At 43.8% G+C, this 17,261-nt stretch overlaps 1 protein-coding gene and 2 long non-coding RNA genes across 5 annotated transcripts in view; 2 read left to right on the forward strand and 1 right to left on the reverse strand.

Annotated features, from left to right (window-relative positions):
* The window catches only part of LOC146591461 (uncharacterized), a 12,701-nt gene extending 3,911 nt beyond the window's left edge, over window positions 1-8,790 (forward strand). The window contains exons 4-5 of the long non-coding RNA XR_014896775.1: window positions 8,321-8,491; window positions 8,582-8,790. This is a non-coding gene — a long non-coding RNA (uncharacterized LOC146591461). The remainder of the gene's footprint in view (window positions 1-8,320; window positions 8,492-8,581) is intronic.
* Window positions 1-16,170, reverse strand: part of SH3RF2 (SH3 domain containing ring finger 2) — a 47,801-nt gene extending 31,631 nt beyond the window's left edge. For 2 of the 3 annotated variants that reach the window (XM_085312716.1, XM_085312717.1), the window contains exon 1: window positions 15,745-16,116. In XM_085312716.1, the coding sequence (XP_085168842.1) occupies window positions 15,745-16,116 (372 nt within the window). Of the gene's footprint in view, window positions 1-15,744 lie in introns of all 3 variants that reach the window. The other variant, XM_085312715.1, reaches the window with a different exon arrangement.
* LOC146591462 (uncharacterized) lies at window positions 8,828-17,241 on the forward strand. The gene is made up of 3 exons (XR_014896776.1): window positions 8,828-11,898; window positions 13,563-13,719; window positions 13,843-17,241. It is a non-coding gene; the product is annotated as an uncharacterized LOC146591462 (long non-coding RNA).
* The last annotated feature ends 20 nt before the right edge of the window (window positions 17,242-17,261 follow it).

Consider the following 17,261-nt stretch of genomic DNA (forward strand, 5'->3'; position numbering starts at 1 on the left):
CGCCACGTTTWGTCTTCTGCACTTTTCCTTCTGTTCTCATTTCTGCTTTCCCCTCTAGCTCCACAATTCCTCAGCTGGTCGGCAGATTCAATCTGGGCATGTGAGAGACAGCCCTAACTTTGCACAGGACTTCAGATAGCTGAGCTCTTCTGTCCACTCATCGACATTTCTTGCAAACCTTTTACGGAGATAAATGTATAGTAGTTAATATTAACGCTTATATGCATCTTCAGCRTCGAAAAAATATTCAATTTGCCTTTGCACATTATTCATGAGAAACACTTATGTTTATGCTTAATTATACAGGAAGAGACCACAGATGAGATTCATTTCTCTTCATTTATCAAGTTAGAATTTTTGTATTCTGGAAATTGGTGCTAATTCTGAGCTCCACGAAGCAGCATTAGCCTATTCCATCACTGCCATCTTGTCAACGAATTACACGAATGCTGATGCTTCTTCATCGTGTGTGATTATTCACCTCCAAAGCTCACTGTAATCCAAGGAATGTCTCTGTTGGCTTTACAGTTCACTAGGATTTTGGATTAGAAATGGAGGTAGCTCAAATCTGGGTGGAATCCAGCAATTCATTCTTTTGTTATCACTGCAAACAGAATCAGCCAAATGTTCCCCTTCCACAAGAAGGGGCTAGAACCAGGAGACCGGTCGTTGTGTTCCACGAACATCCAATTAAAAACACCTCAGAATTAAGTTTCAAAAGGACTGATGTTGTCATGAAGAGTCACATTAGATTTGATGCATGTTTCTAATTTTGTGAAAAGGGAAAATTGTAATCACGCTGAACTGTTTCAGCACTTGATAACTGATATTTTCACAATATGTTCTTTGGAACTGCCAAAATATTTTTTCTAATATTTTAATACTTTAATAACAGTAATATTTAAAAATCAATGTCATTTAAAAAGAGGAGAAGGACTAAAAGAGCCATAGCAAAACAAAGCACTTCGTTTTGGAATCAACTGAAATTAACTTGGAATTAAGCTTTTCAATATCTTAATTTCATCAAAAACCTCTTTCAATTCAATCTATTATTTTTTAAGATCCAAGTCATTTTTTTCCAAAGTTTTACTTTGCCTTTTTAGATTTTGTTTGTCTGCTCAAACTGAGCCAAACTGAGCCAAAAAAAACCATTGATTGCTCAACTTTTTTTAGGATATAAAACAAGCCTTTGTCTACCCCCATGGAGCTACCGACGAAGTTTTCACTGTACAGGGTGCTCTCCTCCTTCAGAGGAGTTTCACACGCTCCATCTTCTAGCTGAAGCATTCAGAAAAACATACATCCGGGTCACCGTTTTTTAGCGTGTTCAGAGGATGTATAAAAGAAAAGTAACTAAATAAACCTGCACTAAACATCCCTGCTGAGAGAAGCAAGTAGAAACCCTCTACAGCCATCTCCTGTCCTTTCTTATCGTTCCCTACGGTGCTTATATACAGCAGTGCCGGCAGCTCTGAGCACATCTAAAACCTGATTCCTTGCTCAGGCTGTGATTGGTTTCTGTCCATGCTTAGATTTGCACTGGATCCTCTACAAGAAATCTGGTTAGCCTTATTTAAAGTAGGTTAATTGTAGCGGCAGAAGCCAGCGTGCTAATTAAACTCAGCAATAAAGAACAGGTATGCCTGGAGGTAGGATGGGGCTGCGCGCACGGCCAGTCCCGTTCCTGGGCTTGAAGTGTGCCCGAGTTCCTGAGTCGGACATGGTGTCCTTGTATTTAACTTTTGATGGATTTTTTCCTGTTAATTTGTCTAGTTGCTTAAACTTTCATGAGTTGGTAGTGGCAGCAAGATGTTCAGCCCAAATGTTGCCCAAACATTGGGTTCAGCATCTCTTGTTAAATTCAGCTTGAAAAATGCTACAAAAGGCTCCACGTAAAGCTTAATTAAAAATTGTTGAAAACCTGTGCAGAATAAATTTCTGGTTGTTTATTTTATTTTCAGGATCATTCCACTCCTATCAACTTTGCATGTATTTAGAACCCCAAATTGCTGTCCGGTATTGAAGCGGCAGCAAGTATGAAAAAATAATAGGCACTAGTGAAAGGAAAAGATTTTTTTCCRTGATGGCATGCAGTACTGCACTTCTGGACTAAATTAAAGAAAAAGAGGCATGTCTTTCACATTCTCTTATGTGAAAGCTTCTAAAATTAGTTGGAAGTTGAAGGAATAATTAGTACATTAAAAAGGGAATAATTTAGTACATTAAAGCATCCAGAAATATTTTTTGTGATATCAAGTAGGAATAGACCAATGTGATGTTTTACAAATTTGTAAGATTTTGGGAATTTGTCCAGTTAGAGTTTATAAACCTGAACTCGTGTGTGTTTCAGGGCTGAGGAAATGCAATTTTTCTAGCTAGTGGAAATGTGTGCCTTTGATTACTGTAAAAAGAACTACCTCTCTCCCCCAAAAAGCCTTTTTCTCGATCTCCATGGTTTGTGATTGGGCATAACTTTTTCAGCTGCCTGCTTCTTACCCTGCTTCATTTTTTCTACTACTTTTTTTTTCTCTCCATTTTTTTTTCTGTCATGCCTGAGTGAAATATGAATTGTTCATTACAGAGCCCTTTGGGAGGTATCTCAAGCTCTCTGCATGGCTAGAAAACAATTTTGCCCACTCCTTGCAGCAAGTGAGGCCAGTCATTGGGGTTAGTGAGAACCTTGTGAATCTGCTTACAGAACAGTTATGAATTTCAGGTGAGAAAATACAGCAGGTAAACTGAAGGCTTAAGAAACTCCGTGTCACTGCTGCAATGTAGTGCACCATCTCTATGCAAGTTATTTTTTTTTCTCCTTGGCCACTGTACCACCAGCAGTGATGACAGCAGATGCACTTCAGTGCATTTTCCCCATAGCTAGTGCATTTGAGGCTGATATGGGAGAAAATATTTTATTATTATTATTATTATTCTCAGTGTCTGGCATCAACTGTGCTAGGGCAATCATCCAASACATCTGAGTCTCCCTCCATATAAAACAAAGAAGCAAATTAAAAATGTTATGTGTGTGCATAAGGAAGCAATTTAAACCGTCTCTTCGTAGCTGGGGGAAATGCACACTGTAATTATCTTAAATGAACTAGTTATAACTTCCTTGTCAGTGTCACCGGATTATTATAGGATCACACAATATACAGGCACTGGTATAAAGAAAGGGCAGAGGGATGACCAGAGAGACACATCAAAACTTGCCAGGAAAGGAAGAAAAATACAGTTAGGAAGAACRGCGATTTCTGAAGAGATTTCTGGCCAGCGCGGTGCGTGTCGCTGGCCCTGGGCCAGCGATTCCACGCCGAAGCGCGGCGCCGGGCAGCGTGACCCGGCTGGTGACGCTCCGCGTTTCCGCGAGCAGAGCAGGCTGCTGCCGCGGTACGCGGCGGGGGCACTGGAAGGGGAGCGTGAACTTCCCTGCAGCTGGAAGCCGAGTACGCTTTCATCCCATCTCCAACAAGGCTCAGCACAAATAAACTCCGTGAGACTGGGCTGAGGATGTCAAAGCGGATTCCTCCCGTTTCCCGAGCACTCTGACTCCAGTAACGTAAAATAAAATCAGGCCRCATGTCCATCTTAGTGAACGGCAGTCTCCACCAGGGAAGAACTGTGCAAATACTTTGTTTACCCTGTTTGCTGTCTTCCAAAGGGGAAGAAAATATGTTTCAGTAGGAGTGAACCTTAGGAACACACTTTTTGTTTTGGTTTGTTTTTTTTGTTTGGACATTTTCTTACTTCAGCCGAGGTGAATGCTCCTCTGTTTGACAGCAACATTTTACCTGCCCATCCACGTAACCCTGTGCTAGCTCACTGCTGATTTAAGTGGTGGAGATGGATTCCCGAGGCTGAAGGGGCTTTTGGCAGATTTGGTTAGGAATTGTCTCAGACAAGTTTGGGTTTGCACCCAAGTGGTTTTCCCAGCTCTGATTTTAGTAACACTGCAAAGGGGATGCCCTGGAGTTGCTCCTACCTGCATCTATTCCCTGGAATACAAAAGCCATCTCAAGCTGGTGGTCTCTTCTCAGACTGACAAAATATTTTTGCACTAAATAATAAGGGCCTGATTCTGATCTCAGTTTTGTGGGTGAACTTCACTTGCAGGAAGACAATTATTCCCAAGGGTCTTGCGTATAAGAAAACAGATTCAGGTGCTAAATGTCCATAGACCATTGGCTTCTGAAGGTCAGAAATTTTAGTAGCAGTTGGAGAACTGTTCTACACTGAGTGTTAAGGAACCAGGCTGCAGTCACTATCGGGCTGGAAGAAAACCAGCTGAGCAGAAATAGAACTGGAATATTGTAAATGAGCTGTGAAAAGCAAGGCTAGCCCCCGATGTGCCACCCAAAAATCATAGCAGGACATTGAGAAGCAGAGGTACTGCAGAGTGGAGACATAGTCATTCTTTGGTGTGTGATCCTGAGCCGAAATGAAAGGTGACACGCTCCCACGCTGCGCTTGCAACTCTGTATTCTGTTCCAGCACTGCATTTTTTGTGCAAAAGAGTTAAATATCCACGCTGTGCAGAGGCAGTGATATTGCTGTAGATGCCTGATTTCTGTAACACATAACAACCTCCTTGAGAAGAGCAATTTATTTCTAGGATGGTGCTAATCATTGCCAGGAAGAAAAGAAATCCAGTCCTGGATGTCTTCCAGTTTGATTTCTCTCCCACTAGACACTTCAGGTTCAATTTGCAAGTGTTTTTTGATTATTTTTTTATTTTGGAGCCTCTAATTCTTTGGAGCCATTTGGAGCTTTTCTGGTATCAGTTAGAGGTGACCAAAATCCAGCCGTGCTGAGCACTGAAGCTTACGAATGCTGGGAGCTGGTAGTTGTTGAGAYTTATTTTTAAGGGAAACGTGAAACTGGATCCTGTGTGCCTCTAACTGCACCATCCTGGCTCAATGCCTGGTAAGCGGGAGTCCAAGGATAGTTCAAATATTAAACTTGACTGAGGTGTTTGAAAGATCCTCTCCCTGCCCCCACCATGAAGAAAGAGTACCAGTATCAAAGGATGGAGGAAGTTCTTCCTACGTAACATTTCTCCATATATTTAAAGAATTCCTACARGACGTAAAGAGGTGATAAGCAACAGGTGAAGGCACCTTTCACTGCCCAAGATACTGCAGCTGTATAAGGCTGTTTGTAGATGTGTTAGGGCAGGCTGGTCCCTACTTTGGCCCAGGTTGAGCAAGGGCGATGGGGAGCAGAGCACACCCCTGCAGCGAAGAGGAGCAGTGTTGTGACCCAAAAGGAGGTGCAACAGAGCAAAAGAATTTTGCGTAAGCTTAGTTTGCATGTAACTGATGTTTGGTGATGTTAAAAGCAAGCGTTTGCCAGCCGTTAGTGGTGTGTTTGTAGTTACTTTGCTTGCTCAGGAATCCCCATCGCAAGGACAGCTGGCCTCTTCTCTCAAAGCCTCTGGTTACGTGAGCAATCCAGAGCCGGATGATAGCTGCTTAGGCCTATATATCTATGGCATATGCATATATATATATGTGATTTTCACTGTGGGGACCTTGGCAGTGCATGTGACAGGCTGTTTCACAGCACAGAAATACCCAGAATATATGAAGCACGCAGGAAATGGAAAGCTTGTGCTGTGACCCAGCCACGTAGTCTAAGAACTCAATGGCAAGAGCTAGATGGCCAGCTGTCACTGCTGTCATTTATATTATGGTATTACCTGGAGGCCACCGCTGAGGTTACCACTGGGCCAAGTGCTGTGCAAACATCATAACAAGTAGTTCTTGCCCTGAAGAGTAAGTAATCTAAAAAGACAGCACAGATGAAGGGTGGGGTGAAGGAAATATTATCCCTGCTTTATGTTTGGGGAATGTTGGCAGGGAGAGTTTGAATGACTTGCCCAAAGGCAAACAGGAAGTCCAGAGCAGATCTGAGCGCAATATCCAAGCCACATTCATGATGAATAGAGATTTAATTACTGTAAATGGAGAACTGGTTCTTATTTACATATTGACTCCAAAGGAAACATCAGCTTTTTTGCAAAGAAAGATAGTCTGTAAAAACCACCCTTCATTTTGATTACTAACTTTTTGCTTGTGTCCCTGAACATCATGCTAAAGATTGACTGCATTTTAGATAGGACGAATGAGTCCTACACCCGTTTCCTTTGTGTGATCAGTTAGCACAGTTTTTAGGGCTCTGTAGGATCCGGTTGGATGAAAAGCGCTATTTGAATGTAAATTAATTGCCATTACAATTCTGTTTTTCTGCTTTTCAACAGAGGAGATAACTTCAGCCTTGTCACATAGAACAAAACCATCAACAGTGAACTTGTCATTTCTATCTTTTCATATAATTATATTTGGAGGATTCAGACAGTTGGGTGGTTTCTGCATTATTTCTCCCCGAAGGAGGATTGCTCGCATCTTCCAAGCACAAACAGACTGTTTGTGCACCAAGGAGAACAAAGCTGGTTTTCCTGTTAATGTGCCATAATAGCGCCCACCAAATCTGCCTTATTTCCTTTTCAAGTCTCCGAGACATAAGGCTAAAGCTGCTTGTGGCTAAAGCTAATGAGCTGCACTGCACCCTTGTGTGAGCAGCTGCTCACTCATGGGGAAGTTGGAGATGTAAATTATATGCATTTAACTGGATATGGAAAACAGCTTCTTAAGTTACAGGTGTAAGTGGGTGTAATTTACAGACTAAAAAGTTGAAAAGCAACCAAAGGATTACGAAAACCTTGTATTAGAGCCTGTCGCTGAGGCTTACAGGGCTAATTTCTCTGTTGCTACATTTGCGCACCTCCACGGTTGCTTATGGTGTGACATCAGTGGTAAATGGGAGCACTTATATAATCTTCAACTAATATGCTTTTGATATGCATCCACATCAAAACTCACGTCACTTCCGAACTTTGCCTGCTGTCATTCTGGTTCTGTACTGCAGAGGTGAAACAGAACATGGGAAAAATGATTGGAGAGAATACAGAGCAGCTTTTATCCCAAAGGAGCTCCGAGAATTCTGCATGCAGAAGCTCATGACTCACGGCTGAAATGCACCCACCCCTGAGGTGGAGCGCCTCGGCTGTGTCTCAGGAGCGCTTCACACCATCTCCAGCTGAGGACAATGCCATATTAGGCATTACGTGGTGTGAAACCACAGGGAGTGATTTTCAGGTAGGCAGAATTAGTGCCAAGACGCCTGCAAAGCAAGGATTACACCTGGACTTGGCTCCATTTCGTAAGTGCACATCCCTCTGTGCAGACAGCGTTATTAGGCAGAGGCAGAGCAGGGACAGGCCTAAGAAGTCATCTTTCCTTGAGGAGGAAAAGGAGACGAGATCAGCAGGGGGAAGGACTGTCTACGGTGAGGCACCTCCTCCTGAGAGGTGCAGTAACTTTGCTGTTAGTGGTGTCTACAGCAGCTGTGCCTGAGCTGCATTGTCGGCATAGAAGTTTTTATGCCTCCTCCATTCACGGCTATTGCTATCAGATTTTTCGTCTCTGCTGCTGTCAGCAGTCTGGGATAGTGGTTAAACTGTGTGTCATGGCTTTAAGCTGCTTCGAAAACAAAATGTGTCAGTGCTCGGCATGCCCAGTCATGATGCTCTGTGCTTCAGAGTCACAGTTCTTAGTAAAGGCTGTTTAAAACACAAATAGGAAATCTGTATTCTGCTTCTGTTCCCTTCATCTGAGCCTCATTCTCTGTTCCTGCTATTTCACTAGTCTCCTTTTGCTAGAAAAAGGGCAATGCACTAACTCTGCTATCACCTCCTGCCCTCCGCCAGGAATAACAGTGCTCCCTTGCTTGAAGGGACGCAAGGCTAGAGATGATGAMCGCTTTCCAAGTCCAAGCTGTCCTGCTGGAGGGAAGGGAGCACTGTGAGCTGAACTAGTCAGTGCTCCACCTGCTCAGCATGAGTTAGCAAGCTTGCAAAATGCAGGTGTCTTTGTGCCCCGTTCTTACCGCTGTTAAAAACTGCCAGAGCCTTGCAACTGCTGTTTGCCCTACAACCAGAGGATTGGTTTTCATAATTTTTCAGAGGAGCGAATGATGATAAGTCCTTCTGCTACTCTGCAACATCTCCTTAGCAGACATTTTGATGGTAAATGAATAATCATCATGAAACTGATGATCTGCTGGGCCTTGCACCAGCATCAGTTCCAGATTGAAGATTAAATGTGATCTTGCGTGTGTTTACTCTTATCCAGAGCGGGTGTAAGAGAAAGAAGCTGTTCTTCTCCTTTCCGTAGTTCCATTTCCCAAATGAGACAGATTCTAGAAGTGAGCTATGCAAGATCCAAGCAAATATGTTTGTTTTGTTTTGTTTTTTTCCAGATAGGCTTGTTTTTTCTTCTCTGCAAAGCTAGTAAGAAATTCTAGATACATCAGTTGTCTGGGCCCCAGAGCAAATCCTCTTAAAGTGATCTGATTTATTCTCCACTTAGAGCCTAAATTGTTCCCCCATCCTGGCATCAAAACAAAATGGAGGTTCTCCAAATCAAGTGGAAAGGTAAGCTCAAATATCCACTTTACAAGCTCCTGAGGAAAAGTGCTTTTTTGAAAAAGAATAAAAGTCATGTTTCTTTGTTCATTTGCACAGTGCCTTCGCCAGTGGAGTCCTGATGCTAAATGGAGTTTGACTACCCCAAAAATAATAACAAAGCAATATCCAACATTTAAAAACAAGTGCTTTGGTTTTACTTGTGAGAAGAACACAGAAGGAAAGAGCAAGAGAAGAGTTTAAATTGAAGCAATAGGTCAGTATCGTTCTTGTCAAGGTCTAGCCTCTCCTTCCGGATCACTTTTTAGCTTCGCCTCCGGACTATAAGCGTAGCCAGCCCATGAAGGTGCCTCTTCCCTGTCCCCTCTAAAGGGCTGCAGCTTCATGGTCCCCAAGACGAGGGCTAGCTACCAGTGGGGAAGGTTTAACACGGAGGACGAAGAGTCTCAGCCTCCAGCCTCCCCCCTGACCACAGTATTTAATAGGTGAACCTACCACACTGCAGAAATCCTGTTATTCTATTCTTGACTTGCCATCTGAGTCTGACTCATTGCCTTGGTAACAAAYTAAAACACTTTTACGTGTTCGCAGTTCAGTACCTAATTTTGTAAAACCGGGGAAACTGGCTCCCGATATTTCATGGTGGAGGTCGTTTTGCTTTTTCTTACCGCGCAATATCCCCTTTTCTATTTGTATTCCTGATTTGCTTGGAGAGGAGCCTTGCTGCTCCTGTCCTGTGGAGCCATGCTTAGCCTGATGCTAAGCAGTAAGAGTTCGTAAGGAAGCTTCTGGACAGCATTAAATGGCTGGGGAATAGTCATTAGTAACAGTATTCAACATTTGTGCAATTCACAGGGAAGCTGACCTGTGACAAAAGAAAGATAAATATCACTGCAGGCTTTCCAAGCACTCAGTAATGAGGTCAGTCAAGGAATTTTTGTGCCCCCTGCTATTTGCCAGGTTCATTAGCTAGGAGTCTTGTTCACCCCTTGAAAGCACAGAGGAGAGTTTGCCAGTAACCAAAGCRCAGATTTTAACCATTGCAGGACTATTACACACCCATTCCAGCTCGGTGCAGAAAGCACCCATCACTTATCCTATCCTGGCTTGAGTGTAATAGTGGCTCTGCATGTTTTAAGTAAAATTGGGTGTTCCATCCTTCTTCATAATACAAACTCTGTTTTATTTTCAAGCTTTTTCACAGGGAACCTGAAACAACCCTCATTTCTGAACTCTGAGGCTGTAGTTTTGCTTTAGGCCACCCTTGAACAAAAGGGAACGACTGGCTTGCTACCATGGTGTGTGCAACAGCAGCTGGTTTTTTCAGCGTCTGCAGCAATGGCCATAGCTGCCATACAGCTTCTTGTTCCTGTGCTGTTGAACCTGCCACATCTTTTGGGGTGCATATTGTCAGGCACTCAATATTGAAGGGACCGTCTCCTTACAGTACATATGGTATGCTAAAACTATATGCAAAAGAGGAAAAAGACATACAGTGATAGATCTATAGAAGGTGCAAGCTGGCAGTGGGGAAACAACTAGTCAAAGAACGCTTCTTAGCTTTTTTTTTTTTTTTTTTTTTTTTTTTAAGAATGAGACAGACTCTGAATTTTGTGGAGGAGAACTGGAGAACTGGGGTAAATTCTTTCTCCCAGATGGTTGCAAGGCCACACAAAATTTTTAGCAAAAGAAATGGGTTTCATCTTCAGCTGATGGCACAGCTGGGCAGGGCTTGTGCTCTGTGGTGTATCAGCTCAGCATGCAGGCCACTGCCTGCAGCAGCCGTGAGACAACAGGAGCACGGTTTCCCTTTCCAGAGGAAAAGGAGCCTGTGCCACCTCCTAAGCTGGATTTGATGTGTATTTGTAGGAGACCCCTTTTCTGTATGCATGCTCAGCATTCATCTGGCCCCCGCTTGATGCGACTTGCGTTATTCAGTCATTACCACGGCTGCACAGGAACCGCTTGTTTTTTTGGAGCGATGTTGCACCGTGTATGGGTCAGAAGACGTGTTTGCTCCTGCTAGGTGCAAACATGAAGGTCACTTTGAATAAGGTTTCAAAAAGATTCAGCARTCTAAATCCTGTTTATCAAATTGAAAAAAATGAGTTGGAGATGTTTCTGGAGGAGAAGAAAATACCAAGGCGCAGTCGCTATTTATAGATGTCTATGTGAAGGTGGCAACGTTGGAGTGTAGCGTATTTTTATCCCAATAGAGGAGGTATCTGTCTATCTCCCACAAAATGCTGGAGGGGGATGTTACAGCACTCAGTTCATGCAAAAAGAAACTAGCATAAGTCCCAGTTTAATTTGTATGTTCTGTGTTCTCCAAGGGCAAACTTTCACACTCTCAATTTTTCTCCTCTGGCTCACTTTGCCCCTGTATTTCTTGCATGACAAAGTTTCTCATCCAAATAGCTGCTTAGTGGCCTGGATGGATTATCACTGTGTGTGGGGTGTAGTTTAGGTCTGTTATTCATCAGGGAAGCATGGCAGTTTTGTATATGCTTCAGCATGCAGCATCTCTCTGTTCTTCTCATCAGTGGCAAAATCATGTTTAGTTTATGTTAGGACTGAAGCCAGATAAGGAAGATACTTCAATGTAAAAAGTAACCAGATCTTTGTGCGTGCTAGGGGAGGTTCTTAAGAGTTCAAAGGATTCCGTGTAAATTATTTATGCATTCACCTCCTAGCAAACCCTTTTATTCTTGAATTCCAGRCAGCTTTTTATATGTTGAAAATCCAAAGTCTTGTTCTCTCTGCATAGATGTTAAAGATCTAAAAATCTAGCCAGACTTCTCTGGAATAGTTTAATGGCAGTGCTAATTTGTCTTAGTGCAATACTGGCTAAGTGGCTGCACTTTGAAGGTGTCTTTCTGATACTGATTTGTGCATGTACAGCTGTACCCTGGATATACGCTGCTTTGTCCATATACACACAACCAGAATGCACCCATCCCATACTAGTATGTATGAAGTACACTCAAAGGTGATTTAAATGCTACCAGATAAGAAATAATTTGGGATGGGCTGTAACTAAAATATTCCTTATTTTTTAGGACTCTGTGAAATTCCTGACTGCAGCCCATATCTTATATTATTGATAATATTAATTTAGCAGCTCTGCTGGCTCCTGCTTGCACTCTACGCTTGGAATCATRTGATCTTTTGACTTGCTTGATGATGATGGGATTTATTTTATTTTTTGGTTTCATGGGTGCTCCTGAGCTCATGGGGATGAAGAGCAACAAGCTAGCAAGAAAATGTCTCTTCTGAGAGGAGAAACTTCAGTCAAACTTGTGATTTTCTCTGCTCCATGGAGTAAAGGAAATTTATTTATGGAATAACTTCTTGTTGAAAACAAAACATGTCTTGTATCCTACTTTGGATGATGTATCTGACTGCAGTGCAGCATGGTGCATATTATATAGTTTTATTTGCTTTGAAGTTTGCTGTAGTATATAGTATTAACGATAATTAGTAGTTGATGCAAATTGGGGCAGTCTTTTGCTGGAGATCACTGATCCTCCAGTGCAGCTGTAATGGGTACTGCATTTAAGTGCACCCAAGGAAGCAGCTGTGGTGGTGTTAACTGTGGTGGAGCAGGATTGCACAAAGTAGTTCTCACATTGATTCTTGGAAAAAAAGTGAGTATTTGTAGCAGGAAGTGAAGGATCGTCTCTAATGGCCATTCATTGCACTGGGGCAGAGCACTTCAGGCCAAGCCCAAAGAAAGCAGTCTTTAAAACTAATTAACTCTGTGCCCCTCTGTCCCAAAGCTACTGTCTCTAAGGCTATGTGTATATGAGCWGAAACCCCCTGCAAGGTAATGTGCACCCCACTGCCAAAGCAGAGATGAGGTCAGTTCCTTCAGTTTTGCCAYATGCAAAGCACCTCTCTCAGACCCAGCCTGTAGGCAGCCTGCTTGCGGGAATGCGAGAGCTGTTCGCTGCGTGGCAGGAATGCGCTGTCCGCGTGGTGGTGAGAGATAAGAGATCGGAATGGGGCTGGGGAGGTGCTGGGTGGAGACGAAATGGCAGCGCGGGCGTGTGGGTTTGCCTCCTGGCGCACAGGAGGCAAACAGGGATAGGGAACGGGCGRGGAGAGTGAAATGTTAATAATCCTCCCTAGGAGTTCTACACAGCCTTTGCAAAATGGCTGTTGGGACTGCATGCGCTATTTTGCATCAGATGGGAAATCTCAGAAATCTATGAAAAGTAGTCCCAGTTTCCTCCCAGGAGCAGGTTATTCTTTTGCATAAGAACTGCTAGCTGTTTTTCAGACATCTCTAACAGAGGAAAGGAAATTAGTTGAATTGCCATAGCTTATCATTTGAATGTAAACAATTAGGCTGAAATCAAGAAACTCAAGAGTCCTCTGTACATCTGGCCAGCACATTTTACTACTTATCATTGAACACTTTTTTCCCCCTTGTTTTGGTGTTTTTTGATAATCAAGTCATTTCAAGAATACTGTCAAAACCTTGAAGAGGAAGAGACAAGATAGAGCTATCATATCAGAAACTTAAACTTACTTTTCTAAAAAAGATGTCTAAAAATACCTGTAAGACTAGACTGCTGTTCTGGAAGATGCCTTTGTGCTTGGTAAATGAAAATAACAATAGGGTTTGGGACTTCAAAGGTCTCAAGCCCATGGAAAGGTATCAGTGGGATTTAGTAAAGGATCCTTTAACTTAAAGTCTCAGAATATTTTATGAATATCTGCCAACACTAACTTCTTAAGAGACCCTCCTGTGGGAGGTCAGGCAGCCACAGCCCTTCTGGAGCCAGCCCGAGTGCTGCTGGTGGGGTTTCAAGCCGGGCCGGAGAGGTGGAGGGTGCTCTTCAGATGCCCACAGTGACCACAAAACCACCTTCCCTCCTAATTTGCTGAAAATCTGGTACCACTTTGTTCTATAAAAGCTGACTGCAAAAAAGTATCTGCTCTTAAGTCCAAATTGTTTAGAGGCCTCTGATTATCCAGATTACTCCTGTGATAAAAACACTTAAATTCAAGCGCTCCATGTTGTGAGGAAGAGACAAGCCATCACTTATTACTTCTTTGTACCTTTATATCACAGGCACTTCCGAGATGACTCCTTGCTGCTCTTAGAGCAAGAGCTGCACATCGCCAGGCTTCAGTTCAGTGAAGGGTCTGTACGCCTCAATATCCCGCTGGAGCAGCTGAAATAACGTGCGGTCCATTCTGCATGTGTTTAAAACCACCAGATCCAAAAGGTGACTAATATTTTGCATTCTTCACCTTGCAGCTGAGGATTTCAAAGTGTTTTATAATTAACTGACTAATTAAGTCTAAGAGAGTTTCAGTGTGATGTACTTTTATATCCTTTTGTCACACAGGCATAGGAGTTAAAGGACTGTCCCCGTGCTACTCACTAAAGCTAGCCAGAGCTGTCTGGAGAATCGCAGTGCTCTTGCTGAGACCTCTCCTCTCTCCTCACCATTTCTGCTGACTCCAAGCATTTGATCTTAAAATGTTCTGGGCAGCTGCAATAGATGAATGTCATCATTATATAATAACAAGTTTGTACTTGTCCTGAGACCTAATAAGAGAAATGTGAAATGTATGAATAGAGAGAAGGAGAAAAGATGAGCACATTTGTGCTTTTTATCTTGGGCTTGGAGGTTCCAGCTGGGGAAGTTACCACGCTAGCCTGCAGCCCGCCCTGCAGCCCGCACTGGCATGCCTCGCTGGCCGCGGTAACGTCAACAGGAGTTGTTCCTCGTGCTGCGTCTCCCGTCCTCCCCTCCTCAAGTGCTACCTAACAAACATTGCTCAGTGCCTTTGGGGACTGAGCTAAGTTCTGTCTGTTAAACGTAACTGGCCGTAGCCAGGCAGGTCTCCTCGGCAGGAGCTGCAGGTGGGCAGGCATCTTCCCCTTTTGCACTGCAAAAGAGATCCTGGGATCGCTGAGCTTCCCCTGCTGCAGAGGTGGCACAAGCCTACCTGTGCTGCCTAGAGCCCTGCTGTGCTTCTGCCTGGTCCTGAAAAAAAAATCACTGTATGGAAATGAGAGAAGCAAAGGATCTTGGTAAGGGCTGCAACAGGAATAAAAATAACACCGTTGCTTTTACTGAGCACCACCAAGCCTGGGCTGAAACTGAGGCATGGACAGAAGAAAAAGAAAAAAAAAAAAAGAAGGAAAGAAGAGACTCTAGTTCATATGTGCTGCATTTGCTAGTGGGAGAACCTGAGACCTGCGCTCCAAAGATGTATCTTTTTTGTGTGTGATGCATCACAGATGACTGATCAACACCACAAAGATTCCTTAGGATACATATACCACATCGCACTCACACAAGGTACAGTGTACTTTAAAGTATGMGCTTCTGTACAACCACACAGGCAAGTATGGACATTTACATTATGCAGGCAAATATTTGTCTTTAAGTTTGCATCTCTGCAATTCTGAAAATGCCCTGAGATGTAACAAACGTTTGAGTTACGCATTTGAATGTTGTGAAAGCTTTGTAGGGACTTTATACAAAGAATACTTCAGATGGAAGAAGTGGAATTTCCGGAATATAATGCAGGTCAAATGAAACCACGAGCTGGTCTCACCCCAAATTCAATCTGAGCCAAGCTGCTTTAACAAATCTAGTAACATGACTTAATTATTTAAGGAAAGCTTTAGTACGCTTACAAAAAGTGACAGAAACAACTGTTAATTCTAAAATTAACCTAGCAAATCAGTCCCTAGATAAAATAACAGGTAACTTGTTTCAAATTTCTCATTAGTTARTATCAAAGTGTTTTGCCAAGGACTTAGGTGTCACTACGTCCTTTCCCTCTTTTTTAATGGATGGGGAAACTGAGGCTCAGAGAAGGGAAATAATACCCTTCTCCACCTCTAACATTTACACCTTTGCACTTAACTGAYTTAATTGCTGTCAATCAAAAATCAATATGTTGCCTGAAATTTGGAGCATCTAAARTGCTTCCCCCAAAAGTCAGGAAGCACCTGAAAACTCCTGAGAAAAACAGCTGCTGTGAAGTTTTTGCAAGGAGAAAGACAAGTTGTTTTTGAATCAGCTTGAGCATSAAGGCAATTACTGTTGTGACAAGTTCAAAATAGTCAAATATCACAGGGAAATAACAGCCAGATTTGCAAACAAATTAATGATCTCTTACTTAAAACATTCATGCAAAATCAGTAACATGAAAGTTTCATAGCTCTTGGTACACAATAATACAACTTTCTATGTTTATGGAAAGAGTAAAAAAATGTGGGCTCTCCTTACCCCTTCCATGTGGATCCGGGGATTTGGTGCCAGTCTATGTTGGTTGAGCTGTAAACCTCTCGGGACTCTCCTGATGGAGGCAGGGGAGGACAGGACTCCAGATCTCTGAATTGAACCAAACCTCGCAACATTCTGCCCACATCTGACACCATCCAGTAAACGAATTAGGAGCAAGTTGGACGGTAGCTGTTCAATGCTGCAGAGGACTAGAGTCCTGCACTCCGGGCACCTGAGTTCCTTCTGGGATTTCAGGATTCTCTGCAGACATGGCTTGCAGAAGGTATGCTGGCATGGTAGCACCTTAGCTGTGGCGTCTAGCTTTTCAAAGCACACAGGACACTCCAACAGGTCGAGTAAAGCTAAATCATCCATCTTCAGCGAAGAACTCCCGTCACAAGCAGAGCCAGAGACATCCACATGGTACATTCACCCGAGCAGGCTGAGACTTCTTTCTGCAGCGTCGAAAACGACACCAAAATCCTAGGCTCCGACAACCATCCTGCATGGAGGAAAAGGGAGGAGGAAAGAAAAGAGCAGAACTTGACTGCTACAGTATGTAATATATCCCACCTACATTGCAAAGCGGTGCCTCACGAGCCAATTTGCAAATGTATACTTTGTGCTCACATCCAAGTTTGGAGTGAGTCATTTATGATTCAGTACTAGCAAGAAGAACTGTATTCAGGCTCGTGCCAGATGAGGAAGAGACCCAGGCTCTGTTCACTGGGGCAGATAAATAACTGTAGCTCCGATGARGAAAGCTAATTCATGCCTCTCATCCAAAGCAGAGAAGTCTGAAACAGGACAGGTATATTCATCCTTGCTCATGCTGGAAGCCACGTTTTCTTTAATGCTCTCTGCTCTGCAGAACATAGTTGACAGTACAGCGAAAATTTTAGCAGCTCAGGAGATAAGAAGCTCTGATAAACATCAGATCGAACCTGCTTACTCCGAGCTCTGGTTTAAAGCAGCCGTTGCTGCACACGGTCCCTYGCACACCTACACGTTGCCTCATTCTTGAGATCGGTCCTAATTAAGCTTTCTATCTGCCAGTTTTGACAGCAGCTCTATAAAAAGTCATTTAAACACAAATACTACCCTTTTCCACCTGGGGGACAGACGTCGGCAGACCTGCAGCGRCGTCCTCGCCGCCCGGGCTGCCTCAGCTCTCCAGAGCGGCCCGGGGAGCTTGTTCCTCCCGCGGCGTGAAGTCACTCGACCCGTTTAGCTCCTKTGGGAACTGCCAGCTGGTTTAAACTGAACCCTGCACAGCCCCCGGGTCCGAGCCATGACTTGCGAAGCGGGACAGCTCCCGGCGCGCGGGCGGGACGCAGCGCTGCCGCGTGTCAGCGTGCGCGTGTGGAATCCAGGGAGCCGCTGGCTGCCGGGGACGGGCTCCGTGCCAGCGCGGGGAGAAACGTCGGCCGCGCCGAGGCCTCCCGCCGGGACGCAGCGCGGCCCGTCTGCGCGCGACAGACACGGAGTCGCCCCCGGACGAGCCGCTCGCGCGAGCCCGC

The sequence above is a fragment of the Rhea americana genome, unplaced genomic scaffold (assembly GCF_003343005.1).
Source record: "Rhea americana isolate MKP2758 unplaced genomic scaffold, rheAme1 scaffold_37, whole genome shotgun sequence".
Taxonomy (NCBI): domain Eukaryota; kingdom Metazoa; phylum Chordata; class Aves; order Rheiformes; family Rheidae; genus Rhea; species Rhea americana.